General features: G+C 37.9%; 1 protein-coding gene across 1 annotated transcript in view; it reads left to right on the forward strand.

The window, feature by feature from the left end:
- Nucleotides 1-19,739, forward strand: part of Tspan6 (tetraspanin 6) — a 128,647-nt gene extending 108,908 nt beyond the window's left edge. Inside the window, exon 7 of the mRNA XM_070040090.1 lies at nucleotides 19,691-19,739. Coding sequence (XP_069896191.1) covers nucleotides 19,691-19,717 — 27 coding nt within the window. The 3' untranslated portion in view covers nucleotides 19,718-19,739. The remainder of the gene's footprint in view (nucleotides 1-19,690) is intronic.
- Nucleotides 19,740-24,114: the final 4,375 nt, after the last annotated feature.

Here is a 24,114-nt window from a genome sequence, read left to right on the forward strand (position 1 = left end):
AGGGGTTACAATTACATGGGCAAGATAATGAGTCCATTTCACATCTTTATAAGTAGTCCCTTCATGAAATTCTAGTCAAATTAATTTGAGTGAGATGTTTTGTTTCCTGCTATGTCTCTGGAAGGTACTGTTCTCTTATTTTTTCTAGGTATATATGAGCATCCAAAGTAAGATGCATGAATTTTTGTGTGTTTGTTTTATAGTGCTGGTGATTGAAAAGGCAAGCTATTTGTCACAGAATTACATCCCAGCCCCACATGTATCCTTGCTTTGGAACGATGAGTTCCAATGAGCAGTCAGTTTGGTCTAATGAAAAGCACACTTCAGTAGGGGTCAAAAGAGCTTTGTTTCTGCTATTAACGCTCTAGTAATATGGCTTCTGTGTGAGTCTTAGGTTCTCCTCTATAAATGGAAAAGATTAAATTAAATGACTTCCACAGTCACTTTCGTGTTTACTCCATAGTGAGTAAAGTTTTCCCTAGCAGAGTTGTTGCAGACATTCCTTTGATGTTAACTCACTTTCCATACAGGAAAGGAGACTGATGCCTCTTCCAAACGAGGAGGAGGAGGGGGAGGAGGGGGAGGAGGGGGAGGAGGGGGAGGAGGAGGGGAAGGAGGAGGGGGAGGAGGAGGGGAAGGAGGAGGGGGAGGAGGAGGGGGTGGAGGAGGGAGAGGAGGAAGAGGGGGGGGAAAGGAGGGGGAGGAGGAGGAGGAAGAGGAAGAGGGGGAGGAGGAGGGGGGAAGAGGAGGGGGAAGAGAGCCAGAGAGAAAACCATTAAAAATAAGTGAAGCTTTTAGAACTTCCCAATCAATCTCTCTGCCCTCAGATTGGCAGATTAAGGTTCTTGACATCTGAATGATTTATTATGACTTAAAGTCCATACTTACAGCACTTCAGCTTGATTTCTTCACAACAATAGGAGGCAATAGAAGGAGACAGATGATAGACAGGAAGCAACAGTCCAGTCACTGGAGAAATGAGAGCTTGAGTGGTGATTTTTCCACATGGACTTGACAGGCATCCAAATTTTTGTTGTTGCTGTAGTTGTTTGGTTTTGATAGTTCTAGGAGAACTAAGGAAAGGAATGGCTAGACACATGTGTTCAAAAAAGAACCATCCAGATATATGGGGAAAATATAAAACCAAGGCATTTGGGAAGAAGGAATTTTGGCAGAAGGTATTTTGGGCAAATGAATGAAGCATGCATTGAGGTTTATGTTGTTCTAGACTACTGTGTGGTGGACTTTGCATATATAATTTTATCATCACAACAACTATGTGAAATAGACATCATGATAATTTTACAGAAGAGGATATGGATTCATAAATAAATGAGGATATGGCTCATAAATTTTTCCAAGTTTATCTAGCTTTATTAATGAAGTCACTATCTAGGATATGAATCTAGATTTATCTGGGTTCCAAGCTCATGGTTTTTAGAGATTCCTAAGGAGGATTCAGTGCATTACATCTGGCCATTTCAGGTAATGCAGATAGTTTAAAACTATTCATGCATTCAATCAGGAAATATCTATTGTGTCACTGGGTGTTGGTGGCTCATAATTGTATTCTTGGCTCTACTCAAGAATCTGAGATCTGTAGAATCGTGGTTTGATGCTAACCTTGGCAGAAAAGTCTTCAAGACTCCATCTTCAGTTAACCAGCAAAACTGCCTACTGGAGGTGTGGCTCAATGGTGGCCAGCTGTGTGCAAGCAAGCCAAGCCCTGAGTTCAAGCCATGATACACACTCACACACACATACACACACACACACACACACATACACAAATATTGTGTATAGTTGGACCTCTATATTCATGGGTTCTGTATCTGTGGATTCAACTGATTGTATATCCAAAATATTTGAAAAAGATATCTGTAATGAACATCAGATATATAGACACATTTTTATTTTCTTTATTCATAGTACAGTGTAATAACTGCATATAATTTATAGTTGTTAGGGATTAAAGAATCTAAAGGTAATTTCCATCTTGCAAATGATTAGATGATAATAGATGACATGCAACTTCTATTCATTTTTTGTAAGGGACTCCAACATCCACTGAGTTTGTACATTAGTGCTTCTGCAGATATCCAAGGATAACTGTATCTCTAAATTGTGCCAAGAAGTATTTTCCACATTGTTATCAAGCTTAAATTCTAGTGGAGTAGGTAGTCAACAAGAATACAAGTCATACACTGTGTGTTTGGAAGAAGATAAAAAAAGAGGAATTGATGGAGAGGTGGGACAGAAGCAGCTTCTCTGAAGAAGTGACATCTAAACTGAGACTGGCCCACAAGTATTAACAAGAAAGGTCCTTTCATAGGGGAATAAACAGAATAGAAAGAAAGTATAATCGGTAGAAGGGAGAAGGGAGGGAGATGGAGAAGAGGAGAAAGAGGATGGAGGAAAGGAGTAGAGAAGCAGTAAAGAAAAGGAAAAGGAAGGAAAGCAAGGAAGAAGAGAGTATGCATGAAAGACATTGTGAGCAGGTCATGCCAATCTCTGTAGGTCATAACAAAATGAAGGGTTTAGGACTTTCTCTAAGGATTATAGTAAGCCATTAGTGCCCTTAACTACTGTTTACACTCGAAACTTAGTTGAAGGATTTTCTGAGAATGAATGTGATAACTTAGGACTTATTTTGAAATCATAGCCACATCTGAGTTGAAATAGCGTTTGAATAATTTACTTCATGATGAAAACAAAAATAAAATGCACATTTTTTTTGCATTGTATAAGGCTCGGGTACATCAATCACTACTCCATCTTGGAGGAATCTGGTGTGTGTGTGTGTGTGTGTGTGTGTGTGTGTGTGTGTGTGTGTGTGTGTGTGTGTGCATGTGTAGGTATGTGCATGTGGGTGAAAGTGGTTGTATGTAAGTATGTATGGTATTAAAATAAATCTCACCAATCATCTACACCCTTTCCTCTCCAGTTTAAAGACCCTTAATCACTTTTCTTGGTTCTTGAGACCACTTCATAATCTATCTTCTCGTATCACTCCTGATGGAGCTTCAGCTTGCAATATTTGTATGGCTTTGAATCTTACATAGGTAATTCTAGTAAATTCAGAAGGCATATTTACATGGTGCTAGAAGTATTTACATGGTGTTTGAGTCACACAACTTGTAGATAAAGGATTATTTATTCAAATGAAAATGAGGAGGATAATTTGGTTTCCTAATTCAACCCAAGACTGTGATGATATGACATGTAAATAATTTGCTTACAGCTGGAAGGCTTTCACTTTCTATTGAAATAAAAGTCTCTTTAACAAGTGGAACTCGAAAAACTGGATATCCGCATTTAGAAGATTGAAACTCCCATCCCTCATCCTGCACAAAAAGCAACTTAACATAGATCAAAGGCCTTAATGTAAGATCCAAAACTTTAAAATCACTAGAGGGCAACATAGGTAAACTACTTCAAGATCTAAGCTTAAGTAATAACTTTCTGAACTGGACACCAATAGCTTAGGAAATAAGAGTAAGAATTGACAGATGGGTGACACCACCCAATTGGTAAGGAAATGGAAGGTTTTGGAAAAAATTATATTAAGTGAAGTAAGCCAGACCCAAAGAAACATAGATCCCATGGTCTCTCTTATTTTTAATAATTAGTATATATCTAGGATAATCTTAGCAGATGAGCAGAACAGTTCAATTGCTCTGTACATATGACCATATAAGATGATGGTATCTGAGATGAACTCCAAGACATGGACATAAGAGGTTTTTTTCTTTGTTGTTGTTGTTCTTAATGTACTATGTGATTACTTGTTTCTTTTGTGTCCCCCCCCCCATGGGTTTTCCCTGTTGTCACTGCGTTTGATTTTGGCCTGAGCAGTATATATATTTATGTGAACTAGGGAAGGGAAGGGGAACAGCAAAAATGGTGAGACATAGGACAAAGGGGGAACTTATGCAACGATAATACTCACAAGACATGCTGGAAATGAGCTGAAAAACTTGGGGGGGATAAAGGAAGGAGGGAAAGAGGGAGAAAAATGAGGGTAGGGGTAACAAGTTAAACAAGAAATGTAATCAGTACCTTACTTACATAACTGTAACCCCTCTGTATGTCACCTCAACAATACATTTTTAAAGAATAGGGCTAAGCTTTTTTTTGGGGGGGGGGTCTGGTTGTGGGGCCTGAACTCTGGGCCTGGGCGCTGTCCCTCAGCTCTTCAGCTCAAGGCTAGTGCTCTACCACTTGAGCCACAGCTCCACTTCCGGCTTTTTTCTTTTTGCTTATGTGGTGCTGAGGAATCGAACCCAGGCCGCAGGCATGCAAGGCAAGCGCTCTACCACTAAGCCACCTTCCCAGCCCAAATTTTTAAAGAATAAATGTAATCATTACCTGACTTATGTAACTGTAACTTCTCTGTACATCACCTTTACAATAAAATTTAAATTAAAGAAAAAAGTGAAAAAACAAAAGAATTGACAGATGGGATTGCATCAAATTTAAAAGATTCTGCACAGCAGAAAAAAACATTAACAGCGTGAAGAGACAGCCTACAAAGTAAGAAAATATTGCCAGATATTATTCCAATGGAGATGAATATCTAACTCTATAAGGTGCTAAAAAATTAAACAACAAACTACCAAGCATATACATACATACAAACATACATACACACATATACAGGTAGTTGTAAGTGTGAGATTGGGGAAGCAGGAAGAAAGAGGAGTGTAAAGAATGTAACTTTGAAGTACAATGTATATGTATATATATACATAAAGATGGTATCAGAAAACCCACTGAAATTTTGTGGGGGACTAGGGAAGAGAGAGCAATGGAGCATGCATATGCTACAACAAAATATAGCATATTCATGTAGGAAATATCACAGTGAAAATCCCTTGTACAATTACTATACACTATAAAATGAATGAAAAGAAAGTAAAACAGGCGAATGGGGGGGCATGGAGAGAAAAATGAGGGTGAATTTGGTTCAAGTATTTTCTATACATGTATGAAAACAGAACAATGATGGGCTGGGAAGGTGGCTCAGTGGTAGAGTGCTTGCCTAGCATGCATGAAGCCCTGGGTTCGACTCCTTAGCACCACATAAGCAGAAAATGCCGGAAGTGGCGCTGTGGCTCAAGTGGTAGAGTGCTAGCCTTGAGCTGAAGAGCTGAGGGACAGTGCCCAGGCCCAGAGTTCAGCCCCACAGCCGACAAAAAAAAAAAAAAGAAAAAAAGAAAACAGAACATTGAAATTGTTTTAAGAAGTTGGAAGAAGAGAGGAGGGAAGTGAGAGAAGGGTGAGTTTGATAGAGCACATTGTATTTATGGAAATGTCACAAGGAAAATCCTTTGTACAACTAATAATATACTAATAAAATACATATATAGAATTATAATGTTTATATGCATGATATTAGTTGCCTCAGGCAAGGTACTAAAAACTGCTCTCACTAGATTCTACACCTGAAAAATGAGGATGTTCTTTTCCTTTTCTAGGACTTGATTTCCTTATCTGTGAAATGTATGAAATAGGTTAGAACAGTGATCTTTGGATAAGATATAACATCACTGTCTGTGAACATGTTAAAAAGAATCCTGCAGAATTAGAAACTCTGGGATGGAGCTCAATGATTTGTATTTTAATGAGTCTTCCAAAGAATATGCTGAAGTTTAAGATTCACTGATCTGATAATTTCAAGCCAATTCTGCCCTTCTGATCTTTAATCTTAGTGTCTCTAGTTAGCCTTGCTTCTTGTCAAATTTCCACCCCTAGAGGGGACACTGCTTCATTGTTCAGAAGTTCCTAGTGTCAGACTGGTGTTGTTCCTTGGGTGGGCACAGAGCTACTTCAAAGGATACCCTTTCTCATGAGGGAAAGGACAGAATTTTAGTCTATTGGCAAAGTCCAGTGGTAGGACTTTAGGTAGATCATCGTTTTATTACAGGTTGAGCTAGTGATCGATGAGGTAAAGAAGACAAATGCCAATCACTCAGCTTAGAGTGGGAGTTGATACTGGGCTGCAAGCAACTGCATTAGGGGTTTGGTCTTAGATTCAGACCTGTATAGGATTAAGCTGTAGGAAAAGTAAAGGAAACTGCTTTTTCAGCACTTCTAACTTTCCTGGCCTTCCTCTTCCTGTAAATACCCCTATCCTCAGCCTTACACTGCCTGGGTGTTCTGGCTTCCTGTGTCAGTCACACAAGATTTATTTTTTTTTTTGTTTTTTGGTTTTTTTTTTTTGGGGGGGGGGTCCGGTCGTGGGGCCTGAACTCTGGGCCTGGGCGCTGTCCCTCAGCTCTTCAGCTCAAGGCTATCACTCTACCACTTGAGCCACAGCGCCACTTCCGGCTTTTTTTTTTCTGCTTATGTGGTGCTGAGGAATCGAACCCAGGGCGTTAAGCATGCAAGGCGAGCGCTCTACCACTGAGCCAACTTCCCAGCCCAGTCACACAAGATTTAAGATAGCAGAGCCAGGATCTGTGAAGAAACATCAGATTAAGAACAAGTTGGAGCTGTTAAGGAGCATCTTAATGCTTTTGTATTATAGTGTAGTGGATAAAGTCCTCATTAACACCTCAACACAGCTAAGGGATAATAGTTGGTAATTACATGAAAGAGTTTTTACCAGTTGTAGAAGCAAGTGGTATTATCATTATTACTACTACTATTAAGAGTGCTGAATTAGACCTCTGGGTAATCCATAGGTTTTCCAATAGGCCAATGTAGGGGTTTACATATGTCTACATCATGTAATTTGAGGAGTGCCATTTAACATCTTCACATAGACTAATTTGTAAGATGACTAGCAGTTACCTTGGCAGTTTAAGCATGGGACATAGCCTAGGAAAGTTTTGCCTGGATGCTGATGGTGAACGCAAGCAAACCTAGAGAGAACTTCAGGGATTGAGTGATATTCCATGTTTAAAAGTACTTGGCATGAAGAAAGGGCTTAATAAAAAAATCATACAAATTAAGGTAGGAGTGTCTGGAAATTTTGTGAGCACAGGGAACTGTTTAGGGACTGCAGTTTGCAAGAAGTCACTGGAGGTACTGAGTGAGTGGTGACTAGGAAAGGGGTGGGAAAGAGAAAGGAGTAGAAAGAGGAAGGGACGTTAAATCAGTTTGGCTAATCTCTGGAGAAATATAAGAGCTGTTTGGAGGCCCTAAGCATCCTCATGCTAAAAGGCTTAGGAAGGCACTGAAAAATAGTCTGATTTGTTTCACAGTTATGGAATTGTTGTTAAGTCTTGAATGTTCACTCTAAGCTGCCTTGGAAGTGTCATGTTACACAGAACTCATGCAACTCATTGCAACCTGTTGGCATAGCATGAGAAATCACATTCTTTCCTCTGAATACTTCTCACAGAATAGGAATATATTGCAGCAAAATGTGGACAATTTACAATTAATATGACTCATGTAGCTTTATTACAGCATAGCTATATTAAAAAAATCATGCCAATACTTTTCTTTTTTTTTATTGTGAGAATAACGTACAGAAGAGTTACAATTACATGGGCAAGATAACGAGTACATTTCTTATCAAGCATTGTTGCCTCCTCTTTGTTTCCACTTCCCATCCCTTCCCATACTGTCCCCCTCTCCCCACCGGATCCTCCCCCACCCCCACCAAAGTTGTAAAGTTTGTTTTTCAACATAACGACTTGTACATCTCATTGTTGCAATGGGTCTACCTTTATCCCTAGTTAAACGATTTGTTTTTTCCCTTCCCCTCCACAAATTATACCATCAAATACAGTGAAAGCATGGGTTTTCTTTAGTAGAACAAAACTCTAGCTGAAACTGGATCAAGGACTTCACTAAACTGTATGTGTGATTTGGGGATCTCACAAGCTCATTACAGGTGAACCTTTATTCTCCAGGGGGAAGATAGATTCTAAGATCCTGCTTTGGATTTCTAAACCTTTTGTATTCAATAAGCCTTCATGCTATCTTTTTTAAAATCCTTACCATGGTCCTCAGCTTTACTGGCTGTGTTTAGTAGATGAGGGATTGCCATGAAGTTTGCATACAAACTGCAATCATTAATGCATAAAAAGCAATGCAGGCCCCAAACACCAGTTATCATTATCATCAAACCCTGCCACATCCAGGGCAACAAAACAAGGACTCCAGGATGGAATTATGTTCTGACTCTGGATACCGAAATGTCATATTGCAATGGCCAATTCCAGTAGATGTTGTCAAGCAAGAGGCATCATGAGACATTAAATATTCTCTTTGTGAACTTTGAGTGTCAAACATCAGGCTTGTCTGTCTCTAGAGTTATAAACTGGGCTGCTGGCTGGTCTCTTCCTTTTCCCCTTCAACTCCTTTATGTAAGCCAAGGCCAAGGGCAGAGCTCCTTGGCCTATCAGCAGTTTTTCATCTGGCTCATTCACTGGACTCTTCCAGAAATGACTCTTCAAAAATTACAAACATAGTGGCTTGTTCTTTCCAATAGGCTGCCTGCATGGCAAAGGTAGCTTAAAGTAACTCTTTAAATGGTTTCTAGGACATTGGGTAACTGCATAAAACTGGTAAAATTGAGAGCTCACACTTTGTAGAGTTTTAAATTTGCTTTGTATTTATTCTGCTTCCAACATTTTCAGCTTCTCTTTCCCAGCTCAAAATAATAATCAAAATAGTAATAAATACTACAAAATTAAGAAAAGTAAGGCAAGGGGTGGGTCCAGAGGAGTAGATGAGAATGTTGAAAGGGGTGACACCGATCAAGTTGCATTGTATTCATAAATTGCTTTGTTAAATGGCAAGTCCTTTGTACAATTACTTAAAAATAAAAAAATAATAAGCAAAAAATTTTGCTCCAAATTATGCAAATTAGAAAGTGGCAAACTGGGGTTCAAATCCTGTAAAGTCCACATTCCATTGTCTCTCCTCTCTCTACCATAGCCAGTGGAGCACTTATTGTCACTAGTGTACAAAACTAGTAGAACAAAACTCTAGCTGAAAGTGGATCAAGGACTTTACTAAATTGTATGTGTGATTTGGGGAACTCACAAACCCATTCCGGGTGAACTTTTATTCTCCAGGGGGAAGATGGATTCTAAGATCCTGTTTTGGATTTATTAGCATATATATAATATAATATATATATAGTACATTAGTATAACATATATATTCGTATATTATATATACTATATACAATATGAGTATTAATATATAATTATAATAATTCCCTAATGACTTGCCAGGATCCAGAATTGTATTGAAAACTCTGTGCATGACAGGGATGATGATTTATTTATTTCAATATCTCCAGGACTTGGCATAGTATTTGACAAAAAATAGATGTTCAGCAAGCGTTTAATGAATCATTTTATAGTAGAAAGCTTTAGAATTAAATGGTCTAGTTGGGCACCAGTGGCTCACATCTATAATCCTAGCTACTCAGTAGGATGATATCTGAGAATCATGCTTCCAGGCCACCCCAGATAGACAAATATGAGGGACTTATCTCAAAATAACCAGTAAAATCTAGAAATATGTGGCTCAAGCATTGAGTGCCAGATGTAAAGACAAAGAGATGGGGAGAAAGAAGAGGAGGGGGAGGAGGAGGAGAAAGAGGAAGAAGAGGTAGAGTCTAGAAGACTTATATTTGAATCCTAGTTTTATCTGTGTGGTCCAATTGATAGAATTTTTGAACCTCATTTACTTTTTTGTGAAGGGAAATGTAAGATACTGGAAATACTCATTCTGAGGATTAAGTAAGATAAAGTTTTTTTAAAAGAATCTAGAGCAGTAAGAGATGTTCAGTATATGGTTTTAATAATTAATCCATCCATCTATTAATTTATTCACTCATTCATTTAAAAATTGTTATAAGGCATTCCCCAGTCATGCCATCACTCAGGGGTTGAGGTGGGAAGATTACAAGGTTCAAACCAGCCTGTGCTACATAGCAAGACCCTGTCTCAAAACAAAAGAAAGAAAGTTGTTGAACACATAGTGACAGGAACCATAGTATTTGTAAATATACACTGTGAATTAAACAGTTTCTCCCATTTATAAATGCATTATAGCGCAGAAAATAGACAAAATAAAAGATTAAACAAGTTAAGACACTTGGTATGTATAAACAAATAAATAGGAGTAACTGGAGGAGTATTACATGTACATAGGTTAGTTGTGATAGGCTTTTGGGGAGCTATTATGACACTAAGAATGAGCCAGACACATGAAAACGCAAGAGATACTCATTCTGAGAACAGAATAGTTGACATAAAGTCTCCTGGGTATAGAAAGAGATCAGTGTTCAAAGAAGAGAAAGCAAGATGTCTTGCACCTGTTGTGTGAAGATGATATGAACAGAAAATGAGAGTGGAAAGACAGGTAGAGACAAGATGACTGGAGACCTTTCCATCTCTGTTAAAGACTTTTTAATTAATCAAAATGCAGCAGGAAGCTATAGATTCTTAAGGGGAAAAGTAGCATAGTGTCATTTATATTGTTGGCAATCCAGTTTCACTGTTGTATGCTATGTGAATTTTAAGGGGTAAAAATAGAAAGGAAGCCAGTTAGCAGCTTATTGAAGTTGTCCAAGTGAGCAATTACAATAGCTGTGACTAGATGAAAGCAATGGAGATAGGAAGAAATTAATCATATCTGATATATATTTTAGAGATTCAACTGTCATAATTTGATTTTGGAAATGGTGGATATGGTGGAATCTAGGATTATTCCTAGCTCTGATCTGTAATAACTGAGTGGAAAAGTTAGTGTATTGATTGAAATAGAGGGACTAGGAAAGTAGATTAGGGAGAAGAATAAGTTGTAAAGATATACCTATTGCATATCAGAGGAGATGTCAAATTGATAGTTGGATACATGGGTTCAGAGATTGTGCTGGTTCATTTTATGTCAATTTATCTTTGTTAAAGAAGGGCTATGTTTATGATAATACACTATTTGTAGCTGTGTGCTAGTGGCTTATGCCTGTAATCCAAGTTACTTAGGAGACTCAAAATCAAGGATCACAATATGAGGCCAACTCTGGCAGAAATGTTCACAAGGCTCTTAACCTTTAGCTGGATGAGGTTGCACACATCTGTCATCTTAATGAAAGGCCAAAACAAGAAGCATTGTGATTCCAGAACAATCCAGGCTCTAGAAAAGCCCATGAAACTTCATCTCAACAAAGAAGCTGGGTATGGTGGCATGCATCTGTCAACCTACCTATGACAGAAAGTCTAAAATAGATAATGATCCAGTAAAATGTCCCTGGCAAGATGTAAGACCCCATCTCAGAAATAACCAACATACACACATACACATACATATAAACATAGACATGCACACGCACACACAAGACTACAAATGTGGCTCAACAGTAGAGTTCCTGCTTAGCAAATGTGAGGCCTTGAGTTCAAACCCCAGTAAAAAATATCCCCAAACAAAACCAAAACATTATTTCTATGTGTATGTGAAGATGTTCCCAGAAGAGACAGGTTTGATCTCAATGAGTTATTCTATTGGCTCCTCTTTGTTGTCAGGTTTCAGACTCAAACTAAATTACTTCTATGTTCTTCCTGGTTCTCTAGCTTGAAATCATCATACAATGACATTTCTTCATTTCCATAATCACATGAAGCGAATCCCATACTAAATTGTCTTTTCCTTTTCTCCCTCCCTCTCTTCCTTCTTTTCCCCCTCCCTTTCTTCCTTCCTTTCTCCCTCCCCTCCTTCCTCCCTTCCTCCCTCCCTCCCTCCCTCCCTCCCTCCCTCCCTCCCTCCCTCCCTCCCTTCATCCCTCCCTTCATCCCTCCCTCCCTCCCTCCCTTCCTCCCTCCCTCCCTCCCTTCCTTCCTTCCTTCCTTCCTTCCTTCCTTCCTTCCTTCCTTCCTTCCTTCCTTCCTTCCTTCTTTTTACCCTCCTTCCTCCTCTCATTTCCTTCTTTCTAGTCCTGGTCTCTCATCTCCTACTATATCTGTTTCTCAAAGGAACCCTTACTAATTCAAAAGCCAAGGGAGAGGTCAAATATGGAGGAATATCAATTTATGGTAATTTACCTGCAAATATCATGTAAGATTATGAGAATAGATAATATACCCCAGGCAATAGTACAGATAGTAATATTAATAACAATAATAATGTTGTTGATAATATATATTTATATATACTAATGTATATAGTATTCATATTGTTATACGGCAAGAAAAAAGAGAAGCCACATTTTATAAGGTAGAATCAGAAGTCTTTCTTAGAAGGCCAGTGACCACAGGTGGACTTTTGTCACAAAGACCTTCACCCCTGAGAATACATTTAACACTATCAGAGAGCTGAGCCCTGAGAGCAGGAGAAGAAAGAAAGAGCAGGAAAACAATGCCAACAAACCAAATCAGCTCCAATGGGGAACTGAAGTGGCATGTCATGTTGACAGGAGGAGAGCCAAGAGATAGGACTTGAGCAGACAAGAGACATATGGCATGGCCTACCCGTGCCTAAGTTGGTTCTGGACTAAATAGGGTCAAGTCAGGGGGCATGGTCACAGGGAACTTGAGAGTTCATGCCTCAAGACTGGCAGGTTGAGTAACCTATTGTCCAAGTCCCGAGTCCCTGCCTCTAGGAATTCAGGCATGCCATCACCTTGGAAGTAGGACTTCTCTGCCTCCATCAAGAAGACAAGATGGTGTCAGTTGAACCCAATACCCTATTATCCATCATGTGGCCAAGATGGTGTTAGATAGATTCAACATCCCTACTTCAATACAAGTTTGATAATTTTAATCCATGAAGTAAGAATATGGAGAGATTTCCACTGGGTTTGTAAATAATAAGGCTGCTATTATTCTGGCCAGAGCAGTTTATTTCCTTACTGGTATTCATTATTTTCCAAGACTCTCCTCTTCAGTCACTGCCTTTCTTTGTTAGCCTTAGAAACTCTTGTTAGCACTGTAATTGGGCTCTTTGGCCATGAATTTCACATGTAACTTACAAATACAATTATGTCACTTCAACTGCCTATGGGATATATTATGAGTAGCATTTTATATTTTCTTCTTTTGGGATGATACAGTTCTTGTTCTTTAAGTTTTAAAACTTCTTGTGGGCATCCTTTCTCCTATCATCAAAGGAGTTACATAAAAGGCTTTCTCCATAGCTGTAACATCCTTGACTACTTGATGCAAAGTCGGAAAGGAGTAAAGTATTCCTTGCTGTTCTTGAACAACAAACTCAACAGCTATGTTACAAAGTGAGAGTCCTTCCCTACTCTTCCTTTGCTTGAGTTATTGAGAAACTGTGTCTGAAAGCTAAATTTCCCTCCAGCAAGGTTAATGGTTCCTACTAGGCAGTTTAGAGTAAGAACAAGTCACATGACTAGTGCCTCTAATTAGACCCTCTGTAAGCTCTCATCTGGATTCCTTATTTAGGGAACATTGTTAATTAGAAAGGGTGTGATTCATTTTTGCCACTGTGTTTGAACATATCTGAATACATCTAAAGGAAACTCATTTCCAGACAGAGTCCTCTTGAACAATGCTGCCTGGGGAGGGTGAACAATGGCACACTTGAGCCCCAATAGCACAAGACACTTGCGGAGAGACCCTCTTCTTGCTCTCTACTGAGGAAAGAAATGCCCTGGTTAAGGTGTCATAAGCTGGTGGATTCTCTCAAGGACAGGAGAGCAGATGGAATGAGCACAGCAGGAGATTGACAAGTGCTTATCACTAGTTCTCACAATTTCTCAAAACATGTCAGCCTTGGCTTTCCCTGGAGAGCTCAGTTAAGGCATTGCTTCAAAGGAAAGCATTCAGAAAGCTACATTCATGAGGAATTCAAAAAGCATTCATTGAATTCACTGCACAGAGATCCTTAGGGAGAAGAGTTTCTCACTTGTATTTGCCATTCCACTGGAGATTTCAAGCTTTTAGAGGTCATGAATTTGAAGCCTTTGGAAAATTCTCCTAAAAATGAAGACTTCTTATAGAAGTCTCAAGCAGAGTAGCTACTCTAAAACAGCAATTTTCTTTGGACTTTGGTGATACTGTAGAATCATGGAATCCTTGAGCTTAGATAGAAAAAAGGTTATCTTCTGTGTTAAAGACTCTAAGATGAATGAGTGATGGGAAAGCCTGTCATCCTGGACTAGTGGAATTGATCTGCAGAGTGCAAGCAGGATATAGGGATTCGGAAGGGAAAGCTCTTGAAAGTAACTAGGGAAAAGGAAATTAGAATGGTGTGAGGTCAAATTGCCTTCTAGAAGCACACATGAGGCTGAAGTGATGAACAAAGCAAATAAGGCCCTCATTCTGCCATTATCCCTCCTATGAATCGTAATCAGGAGATAAGAGAAGTTCCAGACTTTCATTCAACACAGGACTGAAAACAAAGAATTGTATGAAAGGAACAAAAAGGAAGACAGAGAGGACTTGACATTGGGGCAGAAATAGAAACATCTGAAACTTTCCACTGGAAAAACTTGGCAGGATAGGACCCTCATGGGATCTTAAAGGAATCTCAGTTTAATTCTTATTGGCCTGTACAGTGCAAGGGTGTGGAGTATTTGGAAGAGTTTGTAGTCCCGAGAGGGAAATGTGACCATGAAAAGTTGCTTTCCTATGTGGGAATTGAAACTGGAATATATTTTTTTAGTTTTGTAAACTACCTCTGAGTTTCTGGAAACTTATGATCACAATGAAATCTGTCTAAAGGTCTGCTCTTTACCTCTACCTAGTCCCACCCTGTCTGTGATGACTTTACCTTCTCCTATGTTTCCAGGGAGAATGTATTTTTAACAACAAGCAATCAGTTTTTATAGATCTCCACCTGGAATTTAAGTTTAGAGTAAGATTATAATAAGGACAGCTTATTGGCCAAAAGTTAGACCCAAGTCATCATCAATGGATGTGCCAATATACTAGGTTCACATTGATGAACACAAGGGACAATTGACCATGATTTTCCAGAGTTCCATTAAAGTTTGCAATTCACCCTGAAGGAAGTGAGCGATGAAATGCTGCTGGAACAATTTCCCTGGCCCCCTGGAGTTTTGTGCCTAAAGGATTCACTCTGGCTCAAAAATCTATTCAAGACACTAAAGTAAAAGATAAGGTTTCAAGGTCACATTCCTAAAAGTACACCACATTTCTCATCTGCAGGCAGATAGCTAAAATTATTTTAGAAAGGGACAGAGCCTTCCATTCCAGATTCCTTCTTTGTACTCATCTAACCTAACATAGCCATTGTTGTTCAGAGGTGTTAGATCCTTTTGGAGAACAGAACAGATTTTTCTTAGCAGAAAGGAGGGATAGAGCACAAGAGTATTGTTGGCAGGATCCAGCATGAGAGGTTGAAAACAAGAGACTGAACATATGGATGTCCAATTATTGACTATAGTTTTACTAAGTAGTTAGTTATTCAAGTAGGAAATTTAGGAAAAGTCACTCCAAAGTGATAATAAAATTCTTTGCAAAACAGCTAATCCTCAGTTATCTGATGTGTCAGCGTTGTGCTGTTGGAAAGTACTTGACAGGCTGCCGATATTGCAAACTAGGGATAGCATTTCTAACTTAGTGGTTCTTTTAACCTTCACTGCAAGCTTGGTGAACCCTGGAATATGATTTTTTTTTCAAAACTGCCAGTTTCTTATCAGCTTGGTTTGATTAGATGTTCTGTACTTGTTCTTCAAATTACTGGATTGTGTCCAATAATCTATAGATTTTTCAAAACCAATCTATTCTGGTAAGTTTTCCTGTGTACAATATAGAAATTCCTAGGGTTGTTCACAGAAATGCTTCCTAATTAAAGAGACATTTTGGCATTTTCTTTGAAGTAGAAAAGGTTTAAAGCAAAGGACAAATGATTTCTAGCCTCAGGCTATAGAGTATGCCTGGTTTTTTAAGGTGCCTTCCACCCAAGTGCCTCTTCAGCCATAAGGATGATCTGCTACAACTGGTCAGTGGCTTTCTCCATAGGAGAACAGTCACATAAGCAAGATGCACGCTCTAGTGATGTTTTAAGTTTCTTCTTCTCATTTAAGTAGACACCACAGCCACCTCCTTGATTTATGTGGTCAAATATTGTTTTTGTCAATTTTAACTTTAACTGAGCCAGGGTGGTGCAACATCTAGAGGTGGAAGAATAACAGACAACTAGTCACAATTCCAATGGGTGCAGGGAAACTAGTGTTTTTACACTGTACAGAGTACATGTATAGAGAAGCATATGCTGAAAGCAGTGAGACCTATGTGTTCCTTTCCAAGTAAAATACTCTGTATGTGGTATCCCACTAATAGTCTTTAAGCAGCCAGCATTACAGAAGGGTATGCCACAGTCAAAAGCCCATCACCAGCTCCCAAAGGAAACATGGCATGCCTGCATCACTGCTTTTATTAACATGTAAACAGCCCTAAACTGTTAGCTGAAATGTAGTAGTAACAAGGAAAGGAGATAAAGCAAAATAAGCAGGAGAATATTAAGTACACACTCATCACTACCAATGCTTCGTTCTGTCCTTCAAATAAGCTTGCCTTTAATCTAGTGGAGTGATTGGTCTGGGATAGGTTGAGTTGCAGAATAGACTCAAGATGAAGACATTCTAGATTATAGCACTTGAGGTAGCTGATCTTGAAAAGTCTCACATAAAGCTGAGGCTCAATTCTCAGTGATTAGCTTAATAAACACTGAGAACCATAAACATTTGGGAATAACTAGGTTTAAAATTTTCATATCTTTATTGGAATACAGAAATATTATGATTATATTAGAGACAAGTTTTCAAACAAAAAGACATCCACAAGCCCTCTAAACACAGCAGCTATTTTCCATTTCCTTTTCCAATCTGCATCAAGTGCACATGTATTTTTTTAATAGTTGCAACTAAAATGAACCTAGACTTTGCATTCTGGTTTTTCCTGTAGAATTATAGCTTGAATATTTTCAATGAGTCCACCTAATATTCAAATTCTTTCCCAATATTTTATTTGATTATTTGTGATGATCAGATCACTGCAGTTATGACTACTATGACCACTATAAGGTTATTGTCATTAAAATTCACTCATAATTTCTTTATCCAAAGACAACAATTAAATCATATTGGTCTAATTCCTTCTAGTCTTTTGACAATATTTTTATAAGATTATGCTATGAATGTGTGTGTATCTCATTTTGTTTTATTTGCCTTATGTAACAAGCATTTTGACATGCCTTTATAAAATATTATAAACATACTTTATGAGGACTGCAGCACTTTCCATTTTTGAAAGTTCCTTAACTTTTGACTGTTTTGATACATTCCCTAATACTAAACATACTCTAAGAAACATGATGCTAAAATGTAATGGCTGAAATCAGAGAGAAATTTCTCTTCCAAATAATGGAATGGATTCCAAGTTGGGTTGTGATTCTACTTAATGCATTCACTTAATAATGCAGATTTTTCTACAGACTTTATTAAAAACTGAAAATCCACAGTCATATACACAGAAAAAGGAAACAGAACAGTGTGGTGGTATGCCTAATTAAGAATTGTGGTCCAAGAATGGTATACATTTAGGCTTGCATTTCTTACTTATATAGTCACACACAGCAAGTGAAGCTCGAAACTATAGCATAACTGATCAGATATGTGCCTAATACTTGTAGTACAATGAAGGGAAGAGAAAGGAAGGGGGGAGAAAGGTCAGCAATGTGCCTAATACTTCTAATACTATGAAGGAAGAGAAAGGGAAAGAGAAAGCACATATAGGTTTCTTCTACATGCATTTTTGCATCAATACTTATTGGCCTTTTTGTGTTTTCACCCCTAGGATATGTCTTACTAGAAGAGACTAAACATTATTGCCTTAAAATCATAACTATTTCTCTCTTTTTCTCTTTAATTCATCTCTTGGAAATCCTGAAACTCCTAAACAGTTTTTGAGAAGGATCCCTGAGTGATGTATTTCCTGAGCCTTTACATATCTGAGAACTTTTCTGTATGTCTGTATTTTTTGGTTGGTTGTGGGGCCTGAACTCTGGGCCTGGGCACTGTCCCTCTGCTCTTCAGATCAAGGCTAGCACTCTATTACTTGTGCCACAGCGCCACTTCTGGCTTTTTCTGCTTATGTGGTGCTGAGGAACAGAACCTAGGACCTATGCATGCAAGGCAAACACTCTACCACTGAGCAACCTTCCCAGCCCCATGTATGCCTGTATGTTGAATAGGAAATGTCTCCCAACACACTCATGTGTTGAAATCTAGGTCCTCATCTGTTGGCACTATATGGGAAACTTTAGGAGGTGGGGCCTATCTGGAAGAAGTAGACCATTAAGGCAAGTTTTTAGGATGTATCTTGTCATAACCTCTTCTTGCACCTCTTTCTTGGTACCTCTTGTCTACCTTGGGATGAACCATTCACTCCTCACTGTATCTCTCAGCCTCACCACACAGTCCTAAAGGAAAACAGCCAAATGATCATGGACTGAGACCTCTGAAACGGAGTCAAAATAAACCTATTCTTCTTTCAGTTGCTCATGTCAGGTATTTTTTCACAGAGATTAAAAGCTAGCAACTATATATATATATATATATATATATATATATATATATATATATATATATATATAACATTTTCTAAGTATAGAATTACTATCTCACAAAATTTCCCCATTAATATTTCAGAGTTTGTCTTTCAGCCTTAATTAATTCAACAAAGATTTATTGACCACTTATTTACATAGGCTGAGGATTGGTATAAGTGCTGAGAATATAGCTGTGGACAGAACAGCTAAAAAGCTACAATTCTCACAAAGAGACTAGGGGTTGTGGTGAGGTGTCTCTGTTTGCTCCTTAATGCTAGACAGTCTCAGTATGCTCTATGCTTTGAAAGATTGACTTCTAGACACCGCTTTTCCTTGTCTTCCTTTGTGACTGGTCTCCATTTTTTCTTTAATGGGCAATACTGGCAGAATGCTTGAAGTTAGGAGAAGAGAGAAACTAGGGTATTTATCTGCTCCCTGCCTACTTCTGCACTATATCTCTGACAGCAGCTGTAACTATCCAGAAATAGAGCTCTTTCCTGGCAGCCTCCCTTGGACAGTTTCATTTTTTCTCATAGAAATGATGTGGGTCTAATTCTATTTTCTATGATTGTGCCAGAATTGTACAAGAAAGAGATGGCATACCCAAATGGCTGAATTAAGTATAGGGCAATGATGTGACTTTTTGAAGTTGTGAATGAGTTAAGGGCAATGTTAAGGGCTAGGTTAAGGGCAATGAAGATCATGGGAAATCTAACTGTAGCAGTGGTAGAAAGCAGTTTTGCTGGTATGCCTGAAAACATAAAGGACATAATTGTTAGGACCAGGTGAGACCTACTGCTTTGGGAGAGGGCCTGCCACTTACCTACTATCAGTCATCCCTGCCCCTGGAAAACATTATTATACTTCATTTATAAACTTAAATTTAGCTAAGAGGCCCAGAAATGAAAGAAGTGACCTATTTCTACTTCTGTGATCAGTGTTTTGTGGAGGTACTGAGGTTTGAGTTTAGAGTGCTCAACTGGCTAGACGGGTGTTGTACCACTTGTGTTCTGCCCCCTATCAACCCCCTTTTTTAGTTTATTTTTCCAATAAGGTCTTGTGCTTTTGTCCAGGGCCAGCCTTGCACTGCAATTCTGTGTGCTTAGGAGGATCACAAGCGTGCATCATATTGCCTAACTTGTCTTTTGAGATAGGACTTATTAAAATTTTTTCTGGTTTTCAGATTTCAAACTCTACTATAAAACCATAGTAATCAAAACAGCTTGGTACTGGCACAAGAACAGACCTCAGGACCAATGGAATAGAATTGAAAAACCCAGAAATGAACCTACAGACCTATAGCCATCTAATCTTCGATAAGGGAGCTAAAAAAAATAGAATGGAAGAAAGACAGCCTCTTCAGTAAATGGTGATGGCAAAGTTGGTTAAATACTTGTAGAAAACTAACGCTAGATCCTTACATATCACCCTGCACCAGAATCAACTCCAAATGGATCAAAGACCTCAGAGTCAAAGCTGACACTCTGAAAACATTACAGGATGGAATAGGAGAAACCCTAGGTCTCCTTGGCACAGGCCGAAATTTTCTTAATAGAGACCCGGAAACACAACAAATCAAAGAAAGGTTGGACAAATGGGATTGCATGAAGTTGCAGAGCTTCTGCATGGCAAAGGACATAGCTAGCAAGATCAATAGAAAGCCCACGTATTGGGAGAAGATCTTCACTAGCCATACAATGGACAAAGGTCTCATATCTAAAATATACTTGGAACTCAAAAAATTAAATCCCCCAATAACAAATCCTCAAAGAAACAACTGCCCAATAAATAAGTGGGCTAAAGACTTAAAGAGAAACTTCTCTGAAGAGGAAAGAAGGATGGTCAATAGACACATGAAGAAATGCTCAACCTCCCTAGCCATAAAAGAAATGTGAATCAAAGCAACATTGAGATACCACCTCACCCCAGTTAGAATGGCAAAAATCAAGAACTGTAATAACAACAGATGCTGGAGGGGATGTGGACAGAAGGGAACCTTACTTCATTGTTGGTGGGAGTGTAAACTTGTTCAACCACTTTGGAAAGTAGTATGGAGGTTCCTCAAAAGACTCCACAGAGAGCTCCCCTATGACCCAGCAATCCCACTTTTGGGCATTTATCCAAATGTTTACAAACAAGACCACACTAAAGCTACCAGCACAACTATGTTTATTGCAGCACTATTTACTATAGCTAAGATATGGAACCAACCCAGATGCCCCTCAGTAGATGAATGGATCAAGAAAATGTGGTATATATACACAATGGAATTCTATGCCTCCATCAGAAAGAATGACATTGCCCCATTTGTTAGGAAATGGAAAGACTTGGAAAAAAATTATATTAAGTGAAGTAAGCCAGGCCCAAAGAAACATAGGTCCCATGGTTTCCCTTATTTGCAATATCTAGTATATATCTGAGTCAAGCAGAAAAGGTCAGATAAGGTGATGTTAGGGAAATGAACCCTAAGATATGTATTCAAATGTTTTTTTTCTTTCATGCGATTATTTCTTTGTTGCTTTGTATGTCCCTCCCCCACAGTATAACCCCTGCTTTCCCTGTATTTGATGTCGGTATAATTTGTGGAGGGGAAGGGGAAAAACAAATCATTTAAATAGGGATATAGGTGGACCCATTGCAACAATGAGTGTACTAGTCGTTATGTAGAAAATGAACTTTACAACTTTGGTGGGGAGGGGGAGGTGGTGGGGGGGGAGCGGGGAGGATTGGGTGGGGGGCAGGGGAGGATGGGAAGGGATGGGAAGGGGAAACAAAGGAGGAGGCTACAATGCTTGATAAGAAATGTACTCGTTATCTTGCCCATGTAATTGTTACCCCTCTGTACAGTATTTTCACAATAAAAAAAATCTCAAATTAGACACTTAAAAAAATTTTTTTTCTGGTTTTACCTGGACTGACCTTAAACTATACTCTTTCCATCTGTGCCTCCTGCATATCTGGGATTATGAGTGCAAATTTATAAGATTCTACATATAGATGAAAACATATATTTGCTTTTCTGTACCTAGCTTATGTCATATAGTTTAATGTTCATTCATCAGGTTCATCCATGTTGTTGCAAATGACAAGATTTCATTCATTTTTGTGTGTAGATATTATTTTATTATACGTATGTACTATATTGTGTTTATCTGTTCCTCCACTGAAAAACATTTATGATTATTACATATCATGGCTAAATGGAAAATCTTGCAGTCAACATGAGAGTACAGATGTCTCTGTCACTAATTTCAATTCCTTTAGGTATAAACTCAGGAATTGTGTTGCTAGATCATATGATATATATAAGATTTTCCCTCATTCCCACATCCTTGCCAAAGCTTGTTTGTTATCTTTTTAACAATATCTTCTAAGAGATGTAAGGTGACTTGTTACTTTGGTTTTAATTTGCTTTTTCCTAACAATGGAAAATTTTCCTGAAAATGTTTATGTTCAAAATTTTCTCATATCTGGTAGCCATTGTATATATCTTTTGAGAAACATTTACTCAGATATTTTAGACATCTTTGTTTCTTTCTGTGAGTTTTAGTATATATTAACTGAACAATGAATTCATTGTGGTATTTCTATATATGCATATATATAATATATTTTGACCAAATTCACCCTCCCTGATTATAGGTGGTTTTTCAGTCTTCAAGTGTCTTCTTCAGTTTCTTTCTTCAATGTTTTTTCATTTACTAATGTATTTGGATAAATTTTTGGCTGAATATATACTACTAAAATTAAACCAATAGGATATAACTCACCTAAACAGATGTTCGTGACCTCTGATATGATCTATTTCTGGGAAAGTGTCATGTACTGCTATGAACAATGTATATTCTTTGTTGAATGGCCTATTATATAGATTTCTGCTAAGTTCACTAACTCCTTAGTGTCATTTCATTATGAAGCACTTTTGTTTATTTTTTGGTCTGGATGACCTATCTATGGGTATGAGTATAGTACTAAAGTCACATATTTTTGGCGTTAGGGTGTATCTTGTTTCTTTAACCAATTGTGTCTGTTTTATGAAATTAGATTGACCAAAATTCAGTGTGTATATGTTTATAATTGTTATATTTTCTCTGCTGATTGCTCCCTTTATCAACATGAATTAACTTTATTCCTCGAATTGGTTTTGGTCTGTAGTCAACTTTTTCAGATAGGAACTACTCATATGAGTCATCATGCTCCATTTACTTAGCAAACCTTTTCCTATCCTTTCATTCTAATCCTATTTTTGCCTTCACCAGTCAGATGTATTTTCTAAAGCAACAAATGGTTGTCTTATTAATCTAATCTACCACTCTTTCAATTGGAGACTTGAAATAATTATCATTTAGAGTTAATATTAAAAAATATGTAGAAATATCTGCCAGTTTGTTGGTTTTGTAGCATTTGATTCTTCTTTACTCCTTGTTTGCTTATGTACTGGTCTAATCATTCTTATTCTTTCTTGCATTTTTATGGTTGTGCTTAGCTTCCTCTTCTGTATGTAAGATTCCTTTAAATACCTTCTACATTGCTGGTTTAGTGGTTATGAATTATTTTAGTTTTTGCTTATCATGGAAACCTTTTATTTCTCCTTCAATTATAAAGGATGGATTTCAAGGAACAATAATATAGGCGGGTACTTATTTTCTTTTTGGTCCTCAAATGCACCATTCCATGCCCTCTTTGGTGTTGAGAGATCTGCTGTTTTCCTGAATGGTTTGCTTTCATAGATGACTTGGCACTTCTTTCTTGCCATTTTCAGCATTCTGTTTTTATTTTGTATGGCTAATGGTTTCACTGTGATATGAGGTGTGAGGGCCCTTTTCTGGTCTTTTTTAGAGTTCTAAAAAGCCTCTTGTATTGGATGACTCTCTCAAGATTTGGGAAATTTCTGGCATTATTGTGTTGAGTATGTTTCTATGCTTTTTAGCTTGCATCTTCACTTTTATGCATGTGATTAATAGTTTTTTTAAATGGTGTCTCAGGGGGCTTACTCACTCATTTGAACTTCAGTTTATAGTCTTCATCTTTACATTCTAATATATCTACTTTGTTTTAAAGCTCTGATATTCTGTCTTCAATTTGGTCTAGTCTATTAATGCATTTGATTTATTGAACTTTTCATTTCTAGAATTTCAGTTGACCTCTTCTTTCTTGTCCTATATTGTTTTATTCCAGTCATCTCCTTTGTTGAATTTTCTTGGTATTCATTCATTCATATATTTATCAGTATCCTCTTTCATTTCATCGGTTGTTATTCTAATCATTTTAGTAAATTCTTTGTGTAAGATTTCATCTAATTTATTATCAGTAATGTTTGTTGCTGTGGAGTTGCTAACTTTTGGAGAAGCAATGATGCCTTTTATTTTTCACAGTAACGGTGTTTCTGTGTTGAAATTTGAACATTTAGGACAAGATATTGCTTTTAATCATCTGTAGTTTTTCAGGTGAAATATTCTTAGTGTTCTGGAGGACAGTGTGGTGAACAGGTTGAAGTGTTATTTTTTTTAACCTTTGAAGTGTATGCCTCAGTAGTCTAGCATTTATCTCCATGCTCAGGGCAGTGGGCCTGATCAAGTAAAACTAGCTGAACTCTTTTGGTTGTCC

The sequence above is a fragment of the Dipodomys merriami genome, unplaced genomic scaffold (assembly GCF_024711535.1).
Source record: "Dipodomys merriami isolate MVZ:Mamm:240054 unplaced genomic scaffold, mDipMer1.0.p SCAF_3, whole genome shotgun sequence".
NCBI classification, from domain to species: domain Eukaryota; kingdom Metazoa; phylum Chordata; class Mammalia; order Rodentia; family Heteromyidae; genus Dipodomys; species Dipodomys merriami.